Below are 21,439 nucleotides of genomic sequence, written 5' to 3' on the forward strand. Positions count from 1 at the left end.
AAGTCATAATTTCAGTTCGATTTTCAGTTTTAACCAAATAATGCTCACTTCTAATGGATGGGAAAAAGTTTGACTGTTTGGTAACCTTTACCAATGACACCCCACTCATTCCCTTGTTTGTCGTTTTAATTAAAAAATAAATTATAATTACCATTTTACCCCCACCCATGCTAACATGTCATGCACATGAAGCTTTAAAACAATCTTGGCTGTTTTATCCAAATAGCAAAAATTTACATTAGAAAGTCTTTGTATGTATTATGTCTATATATATAATATATATATATATATATATATATATATATGCATGTATGTATACTTTTTTCCCTTTTTGTTTTGATAAACAAAACCTTTCAAACAGTGTAATTTTCAGAAATATAGAAAAGAATGCACAAATTACTATATAATGTTTGATTAACTGAATTTTGAATGTAATTTTCTATTAATACAGGGGCGCTTACTAAATTAGAGCAATGAATTGAAGGTTTTACAGTTCAGGGTCAGATTGGCAGTTCCATCACCGTCCACAGGGAATCACTACACGCCTAAGCCCCATACTTACTTCGTATATACATATACATATATATGCTATCTATAAAAGAGCAAAGCCCCTTCTTTCTGGAATTTTCTATCCCCTTGTCTAAACATATAATGAGCATAAAAAGGGCATATATGTCCTTTATTTTCATTTTAGAAACTGTCCACTTATAACTGTTTAGAAACTGTCTATGAATTATAAATAATTTTGTTTTAGAGATACTGTCATGTGAAAATGTACATACATGTTCGTGTGTGTATATATATGACTCAAACAGTTGATACTTTTATTTGGGATAGGATATGATATGAACTCGGATCAACTTTAAAGTCTCATCTAGGCTACTGGAAGAGTGCAAATGTTGGTTTAGTAAAATTTTAAATGCAACCAAAGTGACAGTTTTTATAAATTTTAAGATTTAAGACATTTGCATTCAAAACGAGAGTAAAATTTTGCATTGAAAGTTGGTCAATGTATAAAAATTGTGGATTCTTGATAAAATTGTTTTAAGAAGGTTCCTACCTAGTCGGTGTGTCCTGATTTTTTTTGCCGATTGTATTGCTTCTGATTTTTCCTTTGCACCAATGGACTTAAAAAAAAATGGTGGATTCTTATCTAAGAATTTATATTTGCGCCCATTACAACAAAAAACCATTTGACAATAAGGTAAATTTATTGCATCTGCATGGATCAGGATGCACTCTGCATACTCTGTACACATTTGTATTAGCACTCTATTTGTATTCTTCCCAAACAGAACCTAATGCTGCAATTGGTGCTTAGGCAGTAAAACAATTGTTATTCGATAATCTGGCTCAGGATCAGAGTTTCTTCTTGACTTTTCTTATAAGTTGCCAAGCATGTATGCATAGGACTCATCTTAGAATTTCATCACTTCATGGAACGAGTTAGATGAATGTTATTGATTCATTCAGAATTTCCAAGTGAATGTGGTTGCTTAAGCAATGAATCTCAGTCAGTCACCAAAACCACAAAGAATTTCATCTTGATTCAATCCCATTGATTCAGAAATTTAAAGGAAAAATTCCAGATTACAACCTTATACTTTAGGAATATTCTTATTTTAGTACCCAATTTTTAAAATGTCACTGCAATAACTCCTAAAAACTGTCAGTTTAGTGCAAAATTGTTAACTGGATAAAAATGCCGTTTGTGTGTCATCTGATTTTTTTATCATCAATCACTCCTATATAAATCAACTTAAACAAATGCTGAAGTCTAAAAGTAAATCCATAAGCCAAAAGGCATAAAAAGGCACTGAAATACATTCCGTCCATACCATAATACACTTTATTTCAGATGGATCATTTTTTTATGAGGAAATCACCGAGCACATTTAAGAATTGTCGCTTTAAGCCGACACTTTATTTCAAAGGACTGATTTTGGATTGGACCCCGTCCAGTCCAAAACCAATTTGAACAGATTGAACAGACCAACGAGACATATTAGATATTGGATAAGCCAATATCTTGTACTTTGATATAAGATAAGAATAGATATATATGTGTCAATAGACCGGGTTTGAATTGAAACTAATCTAAATCAAAATGAATTTAAACAGATTTTACAGTCCAAACATTGAGTTGGACTGGTCCAAAATAGTCTAAAATATTCATTGAATTGGACCTGGTCCATTTACAATAGACTCACATTGGACTGAATCAAATTAGACCAAATCCTGTTCAGTTGACACACCTACCGACAATTCCAGGGATAAAGAAAGTGGAAGTAACAATGGTTGCATAAACCCTCTATAGAATCCCATACCATTTTCCCCTCGAATCTTCTTGATCCTGGAGACTCCATGGTTGGGAATCAGTCTAAGAACCACCCGGCTGGCCGGCCGAAAAGGAATGACATCATCCATCTTCCCCTATCCTTTCAGATGATAAAGAAGAAAAACCCAAACTTTTAACATTTTGAAAGTACCCCATCCAACAGCTCCTGCTAAAGCATCACTTCTTCAATGTTCAGTCAAATAACTTCTTCACTTAAAAGATCAATTCTTCAATGGTCAGTCAAATAACTTCTTCAGTTAAAGAAGAAACACAGTGACCTAATCATACCCCACCGGTAATTAACGCCTGAAGGCCCTAAACTATACATACCTTGGTGATGTTTGGTACTATTTACATTTATTCAGTAAACGTTTATTGATGGTGCCACATAGGCACCATCTCAGCATTTTCTCTTTTTTACTCTTCTGTATACATCAAAAATGTAAAAAGTGAACTTTGGTTTATGTACATGTCAGTCATTTGTAGAAATTATTTTTTGAAGCTTCCACAAACAGCCAGGCGTTTATTCATTGTTACGCTGAAGTGGTGCCTAGTGGCGCCCAGTTGTCATAAACGGTTGTAATTATTGTATTTCTCGATTTTACCAGCAAATAAAGTACAAACATTTATTCAATAAACATAAATGGTACCAAACACATACTTTGTGGTTGTGATCACTCAAGTCACTGATGGTCGTAATAGTATGTCTGTATCACTCACCAATGCTAACATGTCTTCTTTTGAAGAATAATTTTGATATTTTAAAAGTTTTAAGTCGTAGTGACACGTTTTGAAGTTCAGATACAACCTAAAATACAATGTATTAATATGAAATTTTCCCAAAATTACAGACTTGTTTCCAGGTTGTTCAATAGACCAGTGACCAATTACTTGTCATATCTAATGTAGACATACAACTATTAACTTTGTTGTAAACCCAATGAATGACTTCCACGTGTTCTCTGCACACTTAGTGGTCTTCCCATGTGTGTAATGAACAGCCCCTTGTTTAGACGTTAGTAATGGGTATTATTTGCTTTTTTTTTGTTTTCTTTTATTAATTTCTTTACACGCTTATTTCCACCCTTGTTTTTACCTCTTCCTCTTCCTAACCCCTTTTTTCCCCAAACTCTAACTGACTTATTTTGTTACCATACCTAATGGTGCGCGATCTAGATATTCCTAACTGAAAGACGATTCGAATTTCAGTTGCACGACGAGTTGGACCAAACTGCAAAATTGTAGATTAGAGAATTTGGGGTGGTTAACTCGGCAAGGTCGCTCTGATGCTTAAGTCAGTACTATACTGTGGGTACGAGCTGAGTACTTGAGTGCTTGAATGCTAGTGAGTAAATAATCACGCGTACTTTTGCCTTGGGGTTTCATGTCCTTATATAATGGAGTAGTTGTGGGCCTTACGAAAGAGCTTCGGGATCTCCGGGCTGTGCGGATAAGATCTGTTCCATTTTTAAAGGAGAGAAATGTGTTGATAAGGTTTATCATTTACCTCCGATTTAGGCGCAGCTAGGATGAGCCTCGTCGTGATCCGAGAAACTCGGGGTCCGTTGGGGAGGCCTTTGGAGTCGATTACGTGGCGTTTTGGCTCTTTAGCTCCGAACTGGTACTTCGGTTCTTTAGCCCCGAACTAGATTGGCTGTTGAGGTGTCTCTATGCCGAGGTGGTTTTTGGGCCGAGGTGGCTGAACATGCGAGCTCCGAATAGCTTTTGATTGATTCTCCTTCCCTTTGAACCACGCTCAGAAAGGTTTTTTTGTAACTTCGGGCACTTCTTGCTGGTAATGAAGTGCACACTAAACAGGTCGGCAAATTGGGACTAGCTTTTGATGGAGCCCGGCGCGAGGTTCCGATACCAAGTTCGGACTACCCCCCTAAACGTAGTGGAGAAGGACACACACATGCAGGACTCGTCAGCCCCAACTAGGTGCATCTGAGACTACAAGAAATCCACATGATCGTTGAGGTCAAACGACCCGTCATACTTGTCTAATGGGGGCACCTTGAAATCTTTCGGCATCGGAGTCGCCAAGAGCTCGAGAGACAAAGGAGATGACTAGCAAAGTAATGAGGTGCAATCTTCGTAGCCACTGAGCTCACTTCTTCCTTTTCTTTGGCTTGCTCTGCTTGCTGGTCTGGCTTTGCCGGCAGACTATTTTTGGCTGAGGAGTGGCGTGTCTTGCGACGTCGCCGCTGCTGCTTCTTCACCGGCTCGACGTTGGTACTGTTGATTTCGGTCTGGTTTGGTATTTCAGCATCACTACGGACATTATCGCGAGGTAGATCATGGTTCCTTCTTGCCGGGTTCTCTTGGTTGTGGGGTTTGCACTGGCTATCGCGAGGGATGGAGGGGTCCTACCTCGAGTTCGCACCTCGAACTCCGGTCTAGTTATTATATCTCCTCGCGAGCCGTTATTTTCCTGCTAGGAGTGCCGAGGCGGATTAGCCCTGTTGAGCTGACTATCCCCGGACTTGTTTCTAAAATTTCCTTGCGAGACTGAAGGAGTGTGCTGATCGTTTCTCCTCTCACGGGGTGAAACTTGACCCCTGGGAGGAATCGGTACTTGTGAGGTCCCCTCACCCCAATGGGGGGACCGGTTGACGTTCTAGCTGGTTCTAGGTTGATTTGGGTTCTGGCCCTGACGCGACCCTGGGTGCCGGGGTGGAATCGGCTGCTGGTTCGACTGCAGTGGTGGGAACTGCTGCTGATATTGTTGGTACAGATAGTATTGCTGATACTGCTGAAATTGTTGGACCTGCTGCATCTAGATCTGTATTGTCCAGACGCATTGAACAAGGTCATGGAATTGGGAGTGTTCGATTCCAGGAGGGACCGCAGATGGCTCAGAGAAAGTCGCGCCCACTGGGGGAAGCGGGACGCTCACTTGCGTAGTGCCCTGTGGTACAGACAGTAACGAGACTCCTGAAACTGTAAAAGGAATAGTAAACTGGCCAATGCATACCGGAGGACCTGGGGGAAGGTTGATTGCTTATATCACCCCCCGGTGACGTTCATCTCGATACTTTTTTCGGTGTTGCTGGAAGAATCCATTGGGATAAATTGAAAAATAAATTTGCAACTAAAGTTGGGATGACCTTTCGATCGTTTCTCATAGACGGTGCCAATTGATGGTGCGCGATCTTGATACTCCTAGCTAGAAGACGATCCAAACTCCAGTTGCGCGGTGAGCTGGACCAAGCTGCCAAATAGTAGATCAGAGAGCACGGGGTGGCTAACCCGGCAAGGTCGCTCCAATGCTTAAGTCAATACTATACTGTGGATGCAAGGTGAGCACTTGAGTACTTAAATGCTGGTGAGTAAATAATCACGTGTACCTTTGCATTGGGGTTTCATGTCCTTATATAGTAGAGTAGTCATGGGCCTTACGAAAGAGCTCTGGGATCTTCGGGCTGTGTAGATAAGATTTGATCCATTTTTTAAAGAGAACAATGCATTGATAAGGTTTATTGTTTATCTTCGATTTCGGCGGAGCTAAGATGAGTCTTGTCGTGATCCGAGAAATTCAGGGTCTATTGGGGAGGCCTTTGGAGTCGATTACATGGCGTTTCAGCTCTTTATCTCCGAACTAGTACTTCGGTTCTTTAGCCCCGAACTAGATTGGATGTCGAGGTGTCTCTACGCCGAGGTGGTTTTTGGGCCGAAGTGGCTGAACATCTGGTCTCTGAATGTTGCAGGCTGAGTTCGTTTGGCTGAGTTATCACCCCTCAAGCAGATCGCGTCTACGTATCCCCTTCTTACTAGGTCGTGCTAAATCACCCTTCATCAATACCTGAAGCCATGACTTCCTAGAGACAGAATACTAATGCGAATAGGATTCAATCCAAGAAATTCAAGTTTTGTGAACAACAATAATTTCCAGTACAAAGTCTTTCTTTGGGCATGTGAATGATGACTTTTAACATGAATTTCTAGCCGAAGTCACATAAAAGCTTAACACAATCATATAATAATTTATTGTTTTTAATGGATTTAGCTTATATTATTGCAAAAAAACTCATATAAATTATTTGTCATTTGCAAAAACAGGGGAAAATCGTATTTGAATAATCAAATGATTTAACTTATATTGTTGAAATCCACTAGTATTCAAAATAGAATGAAGACTTATACAATGACAAATATCTATACCAGAGTTTGGAGTATGTTGATCCTTCTATGAAGTGTTCAGGTTACATTGAATGTTTGTATAGCAAAAAATCAGTAGATTAAGGTTAAGGGAAGGAAGAGAGGTGAGGAAAAGTGAAAATACGAAGGAAAGAAAAAAGCGTGCAATTTTTTGGCTCATGCATTATAGGCCATATAAATAAATAAAAATAAATAAATATTATTATTAGAATAACCATGGCCTGTGTTTAAGGCATACATGGGCGGGTTTAACTATCATATGGAAAAGATATGATATCTGAAAAACTTTTCATCAGTCAATTGGAATCATAAACGTGGTAGTCAATTAAGTATTATTTACAAAAATTCATGGGTGGATTTTGATTGGTCAAAACTCTTCCCATTCCATATCTTTTCCGCATCATAGATGGAGTATTCGATTGTCACAAAAGTCGGTGAGAAATATGGGGATGGAGTATTCGATTCAAGGCTTACTTAGCAGTCCAGTAATTGAATGAATTTCTCCATGTTGTCCTTGTATGATCGAGCATCGGATTCAGACTAAGCAGGTGGAAGGTTTCGCTTCCCTTCGAGCTCTGCTAGGGAGTTGTTGAGCACCTCACTGTAAGAACAAGGTGGTTTTAATCAGGAGCTGACTTCGGTTACGTTTCTTCTGTTAGTCCTTTGTCTGTGTTCGAATAGAGCGAAAAACGATGGAGATCATAGAAGAAGGAATGGAGAAAGAACAACCAAAAGCACTGATCAAGAACTCTAAGAGAAGGATTGACCTCTATGCAAAGGTAATCTCGGATAAGCTCCTTAATGTATCAGAAGTAATAGAACAAATCAAAAGCATGTGGTGGTGGGTTAAAGGGGAGATATAGATAGAATGAGCAAGTGGCAACCTTTTGTGGATTTTCTTTTTTAGAGAAAAAGATAGAAAGAATGTGTTGAGGGATGAACAGTGGGCAGTAAAAGAGTACCCACTCGTTTTGAAAGAATATATTGATGATACCTTGCCTTTAGATGTAAAGCTAGACACTCTGGATATGTGGGTAATAATTCTAAACGTACCAATGGCCTACAAAACCAAAGAATCTGGAGTTCTATTGGCTTAGACTGCTGGAGAGGTGGTGGACATGAAACCTGAAGAAGATAGAAGGAAAAAAAATAAAGAATAATGGAATAGGGGTTTGAGAGTAAGAGTGAAAATAGACATTACAAAACCACTAGCAGTGGGAGCGAAAGGAATCCTAGAGGACGGGAAAGAAAGTTGGTTCTCATTCCAATATGAGAACTTACCAATCTTCTATTACAAGTGTGTAGTGTTGGGGCACTTGGAAAGAGCTTGCAAAGAAGCTGCAGATACCTGCAAACAAATTGAAGCTTTAACTACAAAGATGAAGGAACAATGCCTGAACGAATCCAAAGCCTTGACTGGGTACGGGCCATGGCTGAGAGTGCAGAATGCAAAAATCTTACCAGAACCCCAGTGAGAAGAAAGCTCTTCAGTGAAGAATATGACAATCAAGAGGGGAAATCCCTCATGGAGAAAACTCACCAGAGTTTCAATGTAGTTTTATCTCCGACGAAGCAGGTCAAGTAGAGAAAAGGTGGCTTGGAAATGAAGCAACATCAATACTTGCTGCACAAGCTTTTCCTTTTCTAGCTGCCTAGGCGGGAAAAGTAAGACAGACATGGTTATTGACCTACACAAAATGGGTAAGACGTGTCTCACTCTGCAATTAATACCAAACTTGGAAGGTGAAAAGGTTTTTGTCGAAAACAGGGGAGAAGGAAGGTTTATTTCTTACAAGAAAATAACAGAGGATGAGCTGGAAGCTTCCTCCGAAATTAATGCAAATACTATAGTCAATACAGACATTAATAGCAGTGCCAATCGAGGAGAGAAAGAATGGGAAGATGAAAGGATGGGCACACACGAGCAACGTGAAACACTGATTACACATAAGAACCTGAACCGTCAAGGTGTGGGATCCCCCTTGACAGTTCGATAAGCAAAAGAGGCCCAAAGGAAAATTTAAGCTTAGGTTGTCTTTTTTTTTGTGAAATAGAGTGTAGTCTCTTAGGTTGTAGAAACAAAGGATTAGAATTGTTGGGGTGTAGATGCCTGGGGTTTGGGATGCAAGCTTAAGCATTCATGTTTTAATAGCAGATAAAAACTTAATTCACACCAAAATTGTTGAGGTTTCTAACTAACCAAGAGTGGAACTGGACCTTTGTTTATGGAGAACCAGATAGAAATAAAATAGTGCAATTTATTGAGAAAATAAACTTCATAGCAGATAGAAACTTAGGGCCTTAGTGTTGCATGGGTGATTTTAATATGATTTTTAACATGGATGATAAAGCGGGGGAAAAGCAATCAATGTGGGGAAGTAAAGAGGAATAGAAATTTTGTTTATAATTGGGGTTTGGAAGAAATTCAAAATTCGGGACCAAAATATACTTGGAATAATAAAAGGGATAAAAAAGCAAATGTCAAAGAGAAGCTAGATAGAGGGCTATGTAATATTCAATGGAAAGAAAGATACCCTGATGCAAAAATCTTTGTCCTCACAAACCATGGCTCAGATCATCTCCTACTATGTTTGGACACAAACCCAGTAAATTTTAAAATAAAAAAACCATTCAGATTTGAAGAAATGTGACTCACCCATAAAAGTTTTGCAGAGCTGATAAAAAATTTTTGGACAAAAAATCGCAATGACCAAATAGTCCCCAATGTTCCAAAAAAATGTGAATTATTAAGTAAAACCCTGAGAAATTGGAACAAGAAAGAATTTGGAAAAATCCAAGTGTGTATAAAGAATCTTAGAAGGGAGTTCACTTTGAAAAGGGAAAAAAAGGGATATAATTATGATCAAGTAAAAGTAAATCAATTGGAACAACAATTAGATGAGTGGTTAAAAAGAGAAGAAATCATGTGGGCTCAAAAATCTAGAATTAACTGGCTAAAGTTTGGGGATAAAAATACAAGTTTCTTCCATAATCAAACAATTATGAGGAGAGTAAAAAACAAAATCTTGAAACTGAAAGATGAAAATGGAGAGTGGATAGAGGGACAAGAAAATATCCAAAAAATCATGGAAAATCACTTTCTAGAAAATTTACACCTCTTATAGGCCTATAGACATGGAAATGGCCCTACAAGGCATCCAAGAAATTTTAAAAGAAACTCATAGAGAAAGTCTAGAAATGGATGTCTCAGAAGAGGAGATTAAGGAAGTCTTGTTCCAAATGGCTCCTAGAAAAGCCCCAGGACCTAATGGTTTTCCGAACTTATTTTTCCAAACTTTCTGGGAGACTGTGAAGGAGGACGTAGTAAAAGATGTCCAAGTTCTTTTTTTTTTTTTAAATCAAGAGAAATGAATAGAAATCCTAATTCAAATTTCATAGCACTAATTCCGAAGGCCAAAAATTTAGAAGAAGCTTCTCAGTTCAGACCAATCAGTCTGTGCAATACTGTTTACAAAATAATTGCAAAAATTTTGGTAAATAAGATGAAACCTATTCTAAATGAATTAATATCAGAAAACCAGAGTGCCTTTATCCCTGGGAGAGCTATAACTGATAATATCTTAATTGCCCATGAAGTAATGCACTACATGACTTATACAAAAGCAAAACAAGGTTTCATGCTAGCTAAGTTGGATATGAACAAGGCTTATGATAGAGTTGAATGGGATTTTCTGAAGTTAACCTTGCAAAGGATGGGTTTTGGTAATAAATTTATTGATTGGATCATGAAGTGTGTATCCATAGTTTCCTATTAGATTTTAAAAAATGGATCCCCATCAAGGAAAATTTACCCTCAATGGGGTCTAAAGTAGGGAGACCCCTTGTCACCTTACCTTTTCCTGCTGTGCTCAGAAGTCTTTTCATCTATAATAAAGGAAAAAGTGACCGAGAAGGAGCTCTCTGGAATTAAAATATGCAACTTAGCTCCAATAATATCTTATTTGTTTTTTGCAGATGATAGTTACTTTTTCTCTAAAGAAAATCCCAAGGAAGCTAGTGCCCTGCTGGAAGCCATCTCCCTCTTTGAAAGAGCCTTTGGGCAACATGTGAATTATCAAAAATCTGAAGTTTTCTATAGCAAAAACATGCATCCTAAGTTCAAACAGATGGTTTCAAAATTTCTTAAAGTTTAAAAAATAGAAAAACCCTCTATTTATTTGGAATCTCATCCTCTTGTCAATAGGAAAAATAATCAAAATTTTGAATATATCTCAGAGAGGGTAGCAAACAAAGCCCTCAGTCTGGGAAAGACTCATATGGAAAAATTAGCAGACACTACTCATGTTTTATAGAGCATTTGGAAAGATAGAAATTTGTTTTATTTTGAAAATGAAAATCCAAATCCCCTTGTTGTCATCTCTCAAATTTGCAAGTCAATAGTGGAGAGATATCATCTCTGGTAGCAGAGATCAGAAAGCTCTTCCAAGACTAGTCTAAACAAAAAGGATGTTTTTTGGATTCCACTAGATCAGGACTGCATGAAAGTCAATATTGATGGTGGTTTTTTAGAATCTTCTAGACAGTCTTCTTTTGGATTCATTATCAGAGACCATTTGGGTGTTGCTGGGGTGCGGGTTTTGGGAAATCAAAAGTTTTGTCTCCATTGAAATCAGAAGCGCAAGCCCTTCTAAAGGCAATCACTTTTGCAAATAAAATGAACAAATCTGATCTCATTTTTTAATATGATTGCAAATATTTAGTTGATTGGATAAATGATGCTAATGGCTGTGAAGACTAGGAAATCCTCTTTTGTTGCAGGGATATTAAAGAAATTACTTCTAGAAGAAATTTCACAGTTCAATTCTGTCCGAGAGAAGCTAACCAAGTAGCTCACACAACGGCCAAATATGGTTTTTCAAGAGATTTCAAATCTAATCTTTTGTGTGTCTCCACTATAGTAAATTTAGACTTGGTTTTCTGTAATATTTTGTAGTTTTTTTTTTTTTTTTTTGTCTCTTGTTTTGTTTTTGCTTGTTGTTTTTTTTTGGGTTTTCCTTATGCCGGTCAATGTTTGTAGTTGTTGTTTTCTTCTTGAATGAGATTATCGGGTTCCTACCAAAAAAAAAAAAGATTTTCCCTACACCCACCACGTATGCAAAGAATAGTAGCGTTCATTCATTAGGTTTACAGCAAAGTCAATAGCCCTAGGTCTACAGTAAATTAGGGGTACATGTGCGAGAAAAATTGAAAAATCAAATCAAGCCAAAAACTAAACTAAATCGAATAAAAAATTCAATTAACTGAATCCGTTGATTTGATATTTTTAAAAAATTGAAGATACCAATTCCGTTTTGATTAACTAATATAGAAAACGAATAGTTAACCGAATCAATGAGTACATATATTTTTATATATTTTATATTTTTTATATATTATAAATTAATAAATATGCATTATATAAATGTATATATTTATAATATAATATTATTTTTTATTTAAAATACAATATTTTATATAAAATTGAGTAGCCGAACCAACGGTTAATTAAATCGATTCACCGATTAATCGATCGGCCTCGATTAACGGTTTTTCAGAAACCAGTAATACCGGTTCGGTTTAAAAAATAGGCGTGGTGGGCACCCCTGGCCCTGAGCAAATCTCGAGTGAGAGAGGAAGAGAGAATTCGATGACAGAGACCCCGGATTTAACTCTCTCCTTCCTCCCCCTTCCCTGGAATAATATCGATTTACTGAAATACCCATAGTCTCTAACAGAAATTACAGTAGTGTATTTTCATGTGTCTTCGTCAATGGAACATACTAATAAGGGGTATTTTAATATTTTTGCACCAGTTTGTCCAAACTCTAAACGCGGGAGAGAGCCTTATCTGATACCACCACCACCACCACCTAAATTTTGGAAGCTCGTAACTCACTTGAAGAGTAACCAAAAGTACTTAGAAACTCTGAAATGGCGAACGCTATCTATTTCTCACCTGTAAATACCTTCAAGCCTCCAAATAAACCAGGTATTCCCTCACTTTATCCTTTCAATCCTACCCCCAAAACCTACAAGTGTTATATCAGTATTAATTCCTCTTCTGGTGTTTAAATCTGTGAATCTTTTAGGGCTTTTAATAGGTGCATCTAGTGGCCGAAGTGTTCTTCGGGTCGACCAGGTGTTTCCAAACTCTCAAACTGCTAGGTTTCAATCCATTGAAGCCAAGGTTCGTGGTTTTTCCTCTTTTTCTATTTTCTGTTCTTTCTAGTGAGTTCGTGGTTTTCACATGGTTTATTTTCTTCGGTATTATTGTTTCGGAGTTGTGAGTGTTTTGTTTCTGTTATTATGTAGATAGTGTTGCACTTTGTTTCTTTTTTTTTTTTAATTTTCTTTTCTGTTCTTTCTTTCAGTTATCACCAGATTTTATTTTTCTTTTTCTTCTGAATTTATATGATTTGTTTGGTAGGCTGCAGACAGTAATGAGAGCACGAAATCAAACAGCCTATTATGTGCTGATTGTGATGGAAATGGTAAGCAGTTTAAGTAATTTGTTGTAGTTGTTTGTGTTTTTACCCGAAATTTGATTCTCATGTATTCTTTGCACTATGGAAATTATATAATGTTCTTGATAGTTCTTTTGGTGACCTCTCGATTATGTATCTATTTATTTTTCTGTTAACTGCTTATCGATATTGAGTTAATACGTGATGCCAAATGCAAATCCTAGAAGAATTGGAGGATGCTTGTTATATTTTGGCATGAAAATGAATTCTAAAGCATATGCTTTAGTTATACATTTTCACAGGAAACTTGCATGAACTACAATTAAGAATCAGATTACATCTTAATGTTTCTACTTCTGGAGTACCATCTGTGGCATTGGTAATTGTAGGATCTAACCACCATGGTAAGCAAAAAGTTTGATTCAGTGGGATAGAAACAGGAATAACTCATATAGCGCATTGGATACAGACATAACTTCTGGCATTTCTTTTGCACAAAGTGGCTGCTCTCAGTCTCAGACTCAAAGCCATGTTCTCACATTTGTCAGCCTGAGATTTTCTCGTTACACCAAGCAATGGTAGTGGATGTGGTTACCATAACTACTAAATGATTGTAAACTACATTGTTTAGTAGATATGGGACATTGTTATATCCAATCCTTGTTTTTTCTCATTAATTCACATAGCATCTTGCCTGAGCAAATACATTTTCTATGTAGGTGTGGAATCTCTACGTATTGTATCCACCCAAAAATAAATAAAAACAAATAAAAAAAATAGGGATAAATCTGAGATAAGCCACATTTAGCTTATGCTCTCATCCTATATAGCTTGTTATTCTTCTGCCTTTAATTCATTCATTTGTATGCCAATCTCCAATGTTGAATCTTTGTGCCAGCTGATGGGAGTGCATGTAATTTGTACCAATCTTCTTCTGACTCTCTAATTAGATTTTCTTAGTTTTCTAGTTACATTCTTCACAGGATTTCTTTTTAAAATGGAATTATCTTTTTCATCCTTCCTGGCTTAGGGTTTGTCATAATAAGTGCTTTGTGTATCCTGCCAATTAAACTAGCTCCTGCAAACGTTCCTGATCGATTTCATGGAGTACAAGCAACTTAATTTGTTCAGTGAAAAGATATTTCTTTCATCATTTACATACATTGAAAGATAACTCGAGCAAGAAAAAAGCACACATTGAAGATGATCATACTTTATTCCTTTTCTTTATTTATTTTTTAAATAATGTTGGATAACTGAGATTGATACCTTTCCATTTAACTATAGGTGCAGTTTTGTGTTCACAATGCAAAGGTACTGGGGTAAATTCTGTTGACCACTTCAATGGCCAGTTTAAAGCTGGGGGTTTATGTTGGCTCTGCAGGTATTACCATCAACTATTTGGAAGTTGTTGCAACCTCTATTGTAATTAGTGTTACTCATCATTTTAACAACTATTATATTGAAATTAAAGGAGAATGTAAATGAGGGTTTTTGGATAAAAAACCTTCTTGTCTTAATAAATAAGGAGGTTGTCTATGTGCCTATTGCATATAATTGATCAACGCACACATGCCAGATGTACCAAAGAAATGTATTACTGCTGTTAACAAGGTGATCTTAAAGGTCAAAAATAAAAATTTCATAGATGGTTGTAACCGTCTGATATGTAAAATTTTCCTTCTTGACTGTTGCCAAACTTTTCTGTCTGAATGTATCTGCTTGATTGGATGGCTTTAGCTATCTATCATGCTGATACATAGACTGAAAGATTTCCTTGTAAGACTTCATTAAATGGTGGGCCGCTCACCTCTCCCATCGCAAACATTTACAGAAAGGCATGGCAGACAACTTTTTGCCATTTTCTTACCACAGTGTAATCCTACTGTCATAAGTACATTGGTCATTAACTGGCTTCCAACCTGGCAAATTTTCACCATAATGGGGAAATTGATATGATTTCCTGCTAATCATAGCACTCATGTGATGCTTTGAATAATTTTTCTTGCAGAGGAAAAAGGGATATTTTATGTGGGAACTGCAATGGAGCTGGCTTTGTGGGTGGCTTTATGAGCAGTTTTGATGATTAAGAATGTGTACAAATCAGATTTGGTAATTGAATCTGTGTTGGTTGTCATGAATCAGCAAGAACTTAACCGATATAAAAGTCAATGATTCATTTAGGTTGGTCCCTGTATTGTATTTATGGGAATTGCCTTCTTTTCATGATATGCAATTGGTTTTCCTAATCTTCTCCATATAGTTCTCAAATCAACAAAGGGAATTCTGCTAGGTTCTAATTTTAGTTCATTATGGTTTCTGATAAACGGAAGTAGTAATGCAACCACTAGCCCTTCTCTGCAGACAAATTGTTCTCTTAGTATCGATGCATGAACTCTCAATCTCTCATCTGTTGCTGGAGTAGGCTGAGTTGCCTCGGGCTCTGGATGAAACATGTTTACATGTACATTGAGTCAGGTGACTCATTCAGCCTTTCAGAAAATCCAAAGCTACCAAATTAATTTGTGCTGCTGTAAACTGTTGCCATCCAACCTTTGACTGCTTTGCTAAGGATTATGGTGCCATCCCAAGATTACATGCAATGTACTTATTGACCCTTCTGACAGGCTAAGTAGTAAGTAGCCATATTGTTCATCGGCCATATGGCCCATATCTCTCCTGGTCCTCTTCTCACTTCCAAAATAAGGGTGAGAAAATGTTCCTCCCACTTCTGATTCTGAAATAGTTCCAGGATTTGCAACAACTAAAATGTAACACAATCATCATAGGCAGGATTTGCAACTGTGCTGTGCAAGGATTTTATATACGTGTTTTTATTGGAAAAACATTAAACGCGCCAGGTAGGGGTCGAACCTACGACTTTCTGCTTAGGAAACAGACGCTCTATCCACTGAGCTACAGGCGCCTCACATTATTTTATGTCAGATTTGATTCATTTGAGCAAATTAATAGGCTGTTTAGTATTTGCGATGGTAAAACAACACGAAAAAACTGCAAATACAACCCGTAACCCTCGTCATTTGGTATTTGTAATGAAAGAAAAAAATAAAACGCGCCAGGTAGGGGTCGAAGGTACGATTTTCTACTTAGGAAACAGACGCTCTATCCACTGAAACTTTATATCAAAATCAAATATTATCACAATGTAAAGAAAAAGGAAACCGACCACTCAAAACCATATAACCTTCAAAAACAATCACCCAGCTTATGGCCCTCCAGTAATATATGATTTGTCTAGACGCAGCCGGTAGGCTGATATGGTCACTAGTCACGACAGTAGAGGAAAATGCTTGAAATTTGGACACAAGTTCACAATATGTTATTCGGAGGTTGTCAGTTGTCACTAATGTTTTTTGGTAAATCTTCCGTTTATTCACTTTGTATTTGGTAGAACTTTTATTTCTATTTGAATTATTTATAAAATTGAGAAAAATAATAATAAAATTATTTATTGATAACTAGGTGCCATTAGGCATTATATCAGTTTCATTTTAACAATGAAACATTAAAATGAAATTTCTCCAAACAATAAAAGTGAATATAAAAGACCAGCTTTTGTGCGTCTATAATATTGAAAAAACGCTCACGGTTTCAAATATAGTTTTTAAAACCAAACTGGATCAGACGGTCAAACCGGAAAAACCAGAAACTGGTCCCATTTTTTCTCAAAACCATTTTTTTCCTAAAATTATTGATTTTGATCAACAAACCACTGAACCGGCCCGGCCGATTAACCATTCAAATGGTTTTAACCATTTTTCAAAATTTTTAATTTTTTTATCAGAATAGGCCAGTCATTTGGGTCAAACGGTCAGACCGTTCAAACCAGTAACCAGACCTCTGACCGATTCGATCACCGGTTCGGTTTTAAAAACCATGGTTCCAAACACCACCCTTGTCATTGGGATCTCGCAACTAGGCCGCAAGGGAGTGCTGAGACCATGGTCGCAGTCGCAACATATTACTTTGGGTGCTGCATTCACCAGCTATTTCTTCTCGTCCTGTCGTTCCTTCTTGTTTCATATTTCCTTCCCAGAAGGCCAGAAGGCTTATGTGTCAAATAGTCAATACTCTTATCAAATACCCGTGTTTCCAGTTTCCACATTATCAGTTACCACCCCCCACCATTACCACCCAAAGGCTAAAAGTTGCTTTTGGACAAAGGAGCTCGTCCTTTCTTTCAATGCAGGTCTCCTCGTAGATCACGTTAGCAACCCGACCACAAATTGAAAATTAGAAAGAGGCAAACCCCAATTTTGGATTTCGGCAATCAATTACATCATCATCATCATCACCAAGCAAAAAAGGGACGAAAAGTGGAAAACCAGAGGAGATAAGTGTACCCAATAGCTCGAACAGTGTAAAATAGTCACTCATAGAAAGTAGAAACCCAGAAATTACATAAATAAAAATCGTATGCTCTCTGACCGTCTCACATCGCCGCAGTGGTCGATAGGTCGTTGCAGAGGTTGAATCCGAACCAAACACCGTTGGGAAGGAAGGTGTTATAGTAAAACGTGATGGTGTTAACGTAGGGGCTGCTGATCTTCACGGACTCCGGCTTCCACCCATCATATCCCGTCCTCAGCAGGTACACATAACAGATCTGGTAGGTGCATGGCCCGCTTATCTTGTACGTATCCGTCGAACACCTTTCGAACGTCCCCGTCGATGGATCGTCCAGCCTCGGCGCGTACACCTGGTCAATGATTTTTACCCATTAAGAACAGACTAGGGAAACATATACCCATGATTAGGAATCAAGTTTTCTTTACTGGGTTGATCTTAGTTCCTATTTTTTTTTTTTTGAGATAAAACAAAAAGAAAAGGTAAAAATGAAGGGATTGAAGGCTGATCGGCTGTACGGACCTGGTTACCGTAAGCGTCCCCGAACGCGAGACTGATTCTATCTCGGGTGTATGATGTTGAGGAGCAGCTGGTTCTTATGGTCACTGTGTAAGAACAGCTCCTTACATTCTGCAGGGAAAAACAATTGAGGTTGGGAAGAAAGGGGGAAGGAAATTAAGAGATGAAAACTCAACTCAAAAGGGTCTTTCGAGTTTGGTATTAGTTACCTGGTGGGTGCTCTGGTTGTCCTGGATCTTGAACGAGCTGGAGGGCTGAGGATGTTGAACGATGGATTTAGCTTGTGAGGAGGCGATAATGAAGAGGAAGAAGAAGAAAGGGAGAAAGGAGAATGATTTGACCATCTTCCCGGAGAAAGGAAACCGATCAGTCTGGTATTCTGATGTGTCGCTTGGTGGAAATGGAAGCATTTATGGGTGCGAGGACGAGGACATTGACCCACTAGCGACGGGCCAGGCACAGAGACACTTGATTCATGTGCACTGCCCCGAGCGGAGCACTGGAGGCTGGAGCAGGGCGTGGCTCACACGGTTATCAACGCTAGAGATTTAATTGAAAATGTAAAACCTTCCTTGCCTTTACTGGACTGTCTTGCCCACCGTCTTGTCAGCAATAATATTATATTCCGTCAAAGATGGGTGACGGGATCGGCTCCTCACAAATGAGCGCCTCACATGCACATCCACCGTGAGATGTTCTCAATGAATGATAGGTGTGCGTGTGAGGCGCCAAGTGTGAGGTGCAGATTCGATCTCCAAAGATGGCAGCATACAGAAAAATGCAAAATCACTACTGTACATCAACCATACTTCCATAGTGTGTGTTGGCTTCACGTCCAGACCACAATGCGAAAAATCTAATCCTTAACCCATCTCCCTACAATTTTTATTCCATCTAGTAAGGGAGAGAAATTTTTTCCCAAAAAAAATCTTTCTGCAATTTATCCATTTATTTTAGATATTCTTTTAGAATTCTAAAGTTAGTGAAATAAATTGGGGGAAGAATCGATTTTAGGAGCAGAAATTTTGTTCCTAATTAGAATAAACTATTTCTCCAACTTTGGAGTTGTTATCTTTCATTTTGAAGATAACCTTCGCCACTCTTCCTCTAATAATTGGGGCCCCTAAGTATTTATTACCCTTCCCTTGTATTGGAATTCTCATGATGTTTGAAAGGAATCTCTGATGTCTTCTATGCATATTTTTTGAAAATTCCATGGTTGATTTGTTGTAATTTCTTGATGCCTCCATTTTCATCTAATTACATGTCAAAATGGTTGCTTTTGAGTAATTATTTGAAAATTGCAAAATTGGCACTAATGACCCATCTTTGGAGGCTTTGATGCCTAGGCTATTTTTCATGATCCTCATTCTTTTATAACATTATTATGGGGGCCAATTATTCATCACATAAAACAAAGAATGTACGAAAGTAGGGGGGTCTCTTTGCCTTATACCTCTTGAAAGAATAATCTTTTGGGTTGAGCATCCACTGATAAGGACTTTGTAATAGACTGACTCACCACTCTATTATTGAATTATTCCATTTTGGGGAGAAATCACATTTTTGCAAAACCCTCCTAATATAATGCAATTCTAAACTCATCATATTCTTTTTTTTTTTTCTTCTCATATCTATTTTATAGGATATCACTCCTTTTTTTTCAAAGAGTTACATAATTTGTGGACTATAACAATACTATCCATTTTTTGATGTATATAGGCTGTGTTTGGTTGCAATGCAAATAAATTTGCACTGATGCAAAACTGTGGCAGTACAAATGATTTGAGTGTAAATTCTGACTTATTTTTGTCTCAAATTTTAGCTTATTTTGTTTGATTGCAGTATAAGTACAAATGAAATAAAATAAGATTTGAATCAGAATAAAATAAAACCCAAAACAAAATTAAATGAGAATTTGCATTTTTTTTTGCACTCCCTCCATTTGTATATATGTAAATAAAATTACACCTACAACCAAACACAGCCTTAGCCACAAAAGCACTATAGAAAGGAGCAACCAGATTTCCCATAATAGGTTACAACCTATTTACTAAAATTTTTACAATAAGTTTACACATTACATTGCATAAACTTATCAACATATACTGATCTACCCTCTTTTCTTTTAATTCAACTGATGGGCTCAATTCACTGTCGCGAATGAATGACTTATCTAAAACCATATAAACCGTGTGATTAATTGTAATTTTATTTTATTTTTCTTATAAAAAAAAGGAAAAAATGATGTATCATGACCGAGTAGGCCCATCTGAGTACTGAAATTATGGGCTATTGATACTATTTCATCATGTGCCATGGCTATCTGAGTTTTTATTTAAGACTTCCAACTGTTTCACACTGAAACTCATCTTGGGTTCTCGGACTTTCTCAGGAGACAGTACAATATGGAAGTTGATGTCACCCTCCCTCACATTTATTAACTCCACTTATCTAACAGCTTTGGCTGTATATTGCAATTTGGCAAGCGTATGCATTAAAGTTTAAAACCCAAATGAAGATAATACAAAAAAGAAGATATATTGATGGTTTGATCAGATCAAAGGAGTTTGGAGCAGATGAGAGTATTGGGTAGCTTTAGCTTTTCTACTTTTATGACTAAGTAACTAAGGATAAGGCTATCATTGTGATTAACATTGCCCCAGAGAATTGATGAAGTTGAAACTAGGCTGCTGCCATTGGATCCAGTCTGGTCCATGTCAGGGTAGAACCAGTCCCGACCCAAATCCTCCAGTGTTTGTTCCTTGTAGATAATAGAGCCAGAATCGACCCTATTACATGGGATATTTGGATAATACTTTTTTATTTGTTTGTAAATCTCACATGAAGTATGAGAAACATGTAGTCTTGAAGGTTATCCATGTCGTGTAAGTATATTTTACACTAGGTTTAGGTCTTAATTAGATTGCACCACTTAAACCAATCCCAACCTTATTGTTGAATATCGATTTGGTTAGGGAACTGATCTTATTATAAGTACAGGGGAGAAGGACCAAAAAATCGAAATGCAGACTAGAACCTTATTTGCACTGGCTTGGGTCTATCAAAATGTGATGGGATTTTCTGCAAACAAAAATTCTATACACACTCTAAAAGCATAGGAGTCCAGTTGCACATTGGGAACATTTTTCCATGCATGTATGAGAGATATTCCCAATGTGCAACTGGATTATATAACAATTAGCATTACTATATGCCATTTCTAATAACCAAATTTGCTTAACTAAATGACTTAGTGCTTTGTGTTACGGTGGATAAAATACTAAAATGATGAAATAATGAAATATTCTAAGTATACAGTAATCTACCCAACTTCAAGCAGGAGCCCACAACCTCCTAACTTCAATCGCTTCATCTCTTAAATTAGGGCTCGGATCTGCTACCCACTAGTTATCCCCACATCCATATCCATAGGATATAAGAATATATCTCTTTTCATTCATGGGGAGATGTTCCTAATACACGGTGGTGGTGTTCCTTGGATAGTACGGGTGCAACTTGGGCGAGCCCAACCCAAAATTTTATACAAGCTGTGCTTTGATTTTCAATCCTCGGATTGAGTTCGGGC

The 21,439-nt window shown here is 37.4% G+C and overlaps 2 protein-coding genes and 1 non-coding gene across 3 annotated transcripts; 1 reads left to right on the forward strand and 2 right to left on the reverse strand.

The window, feature by feature from the left end:
- Positions 1–12,324: 12,324 nt before the first annotated feature.
- Positions 12,325–15,212, forward strand: LOC104592429 (protein BUNDLE SHEATH DEFECTIVE 2, chloroplastic-like). Its single transcript, XM_010251800.3, has 5 exons — positions 12,325–12,488; positions 12,589–12,686; positions 12,927–12,990; positions 14,251–14,347; positions 14,975–15,212. The coding sequence occupies exons 1-5, from the start codon at positions 12,431–12,433 to the stop codon at positions 15,051–15,053; spliced, it is 396 nt and encodes a 131-aa protein (XP_010250102.1). The 5' UTR covers positions 12,325–12,430; the 3' UTR covers positions 15,054–15,212.
- Positions 15,213–15,816: 604 nt separating this feature from the next.
- TRNAR-CCU (transfer RNA arginine (anticodon CCU)) lies at positions 15,817–15,889 on the reverse strand. The gene has a single exon. It is a non-coding gene; the product is annotated as a tRNA-Arg (tRNA).
- A 1,328-nt stretch (positions 15,890–17,217) lies between these two features.
- Positions 17,218–19,061, reverse strand: LOC104592430 (embryo-specific protein ATS3A-like). The gene is made up of 3 exons (XM_010251801.3): positions 18,060–19,061; positions 17,854–17,961; positions 17,218–17,683 (listed from the first exon to the last, which is right to left on the reverse strand). The coding sequence occupies exons 1-3, from the start codon at positions 18,258–18,260 to the stop codon at positions 17,417–17,419; spliced, it is 576 nt and encodes a 191-aa protein (XP_010250103.1). The 5' UTR covers positions 18,261–19,061; the 3' UTR covers positions 17,218–17,416.
- Between the last annotated feature and the right edge of the window lie 2,378 nt (positions 19,062–21,439).

Source organism: Nelumbo nucifera, chromosome 8 (assembly GCF_055504915.1).
Source record: "Nelumbo nucifera cultivar China Antique chromosome 8, China Antique-T2T, whole genome shotgun sequence".
In the NCBI taxonomy this organism is placed as follows: Eukaryota; Viridiplantae; Streptophyta; class Magnoliopsida; order Proteales; family Nelumbonaceae; genus Nelumbo; species Nelumbo nucifera.

Excerpts from the sequence above, each read along its gene's own strand:
- LOC104592429 (XM_010251800.3), top strand. The coding sequence starts at position 12,431 with ATGGCGAACGCTATCTATTTCTCACCTGTAAATACCTTCAAGCCTCCA. Across the intron at positions 12,489-12,588 it reads CAAGCCTCCAAATAAACCAG|GGCTTTTAATAGGTGCATCT; the intron begins GTATTCCCTCAC and ends TGAATCTTTTAG. Across the intron at positions 14,348-14,974 it reads GGTTTATGTTGGCTCTGCAG|AGGAAAAAGGGATATTTTAT; the intron begins GTATTACCATCA and ends TTTTTCTTGCAG.
- LOC104592430 (XM_010251801.3), bottom strand. The coding sequence starts at position 18,260 with ATGCTTCCATTTCCACCAAGCGACACATCAGAATACCAGACTGATCGG. Across the intron at positions 17,962-18,059 it reads ACAACCAGAGCACCCACCAG|AATGTAAGGAGCTGTTCTTA; the intron begins GTAACTAATACC and ends TTTTCCCTGCAG. Across the intron at positions 17,684-17,853 it reads GGGACGCTTACGGTAACCAG|GTGTACGCGCCGAGGCTGGA; the intron begins GTCCGTACAGCC and ends ATCATTGACCAG.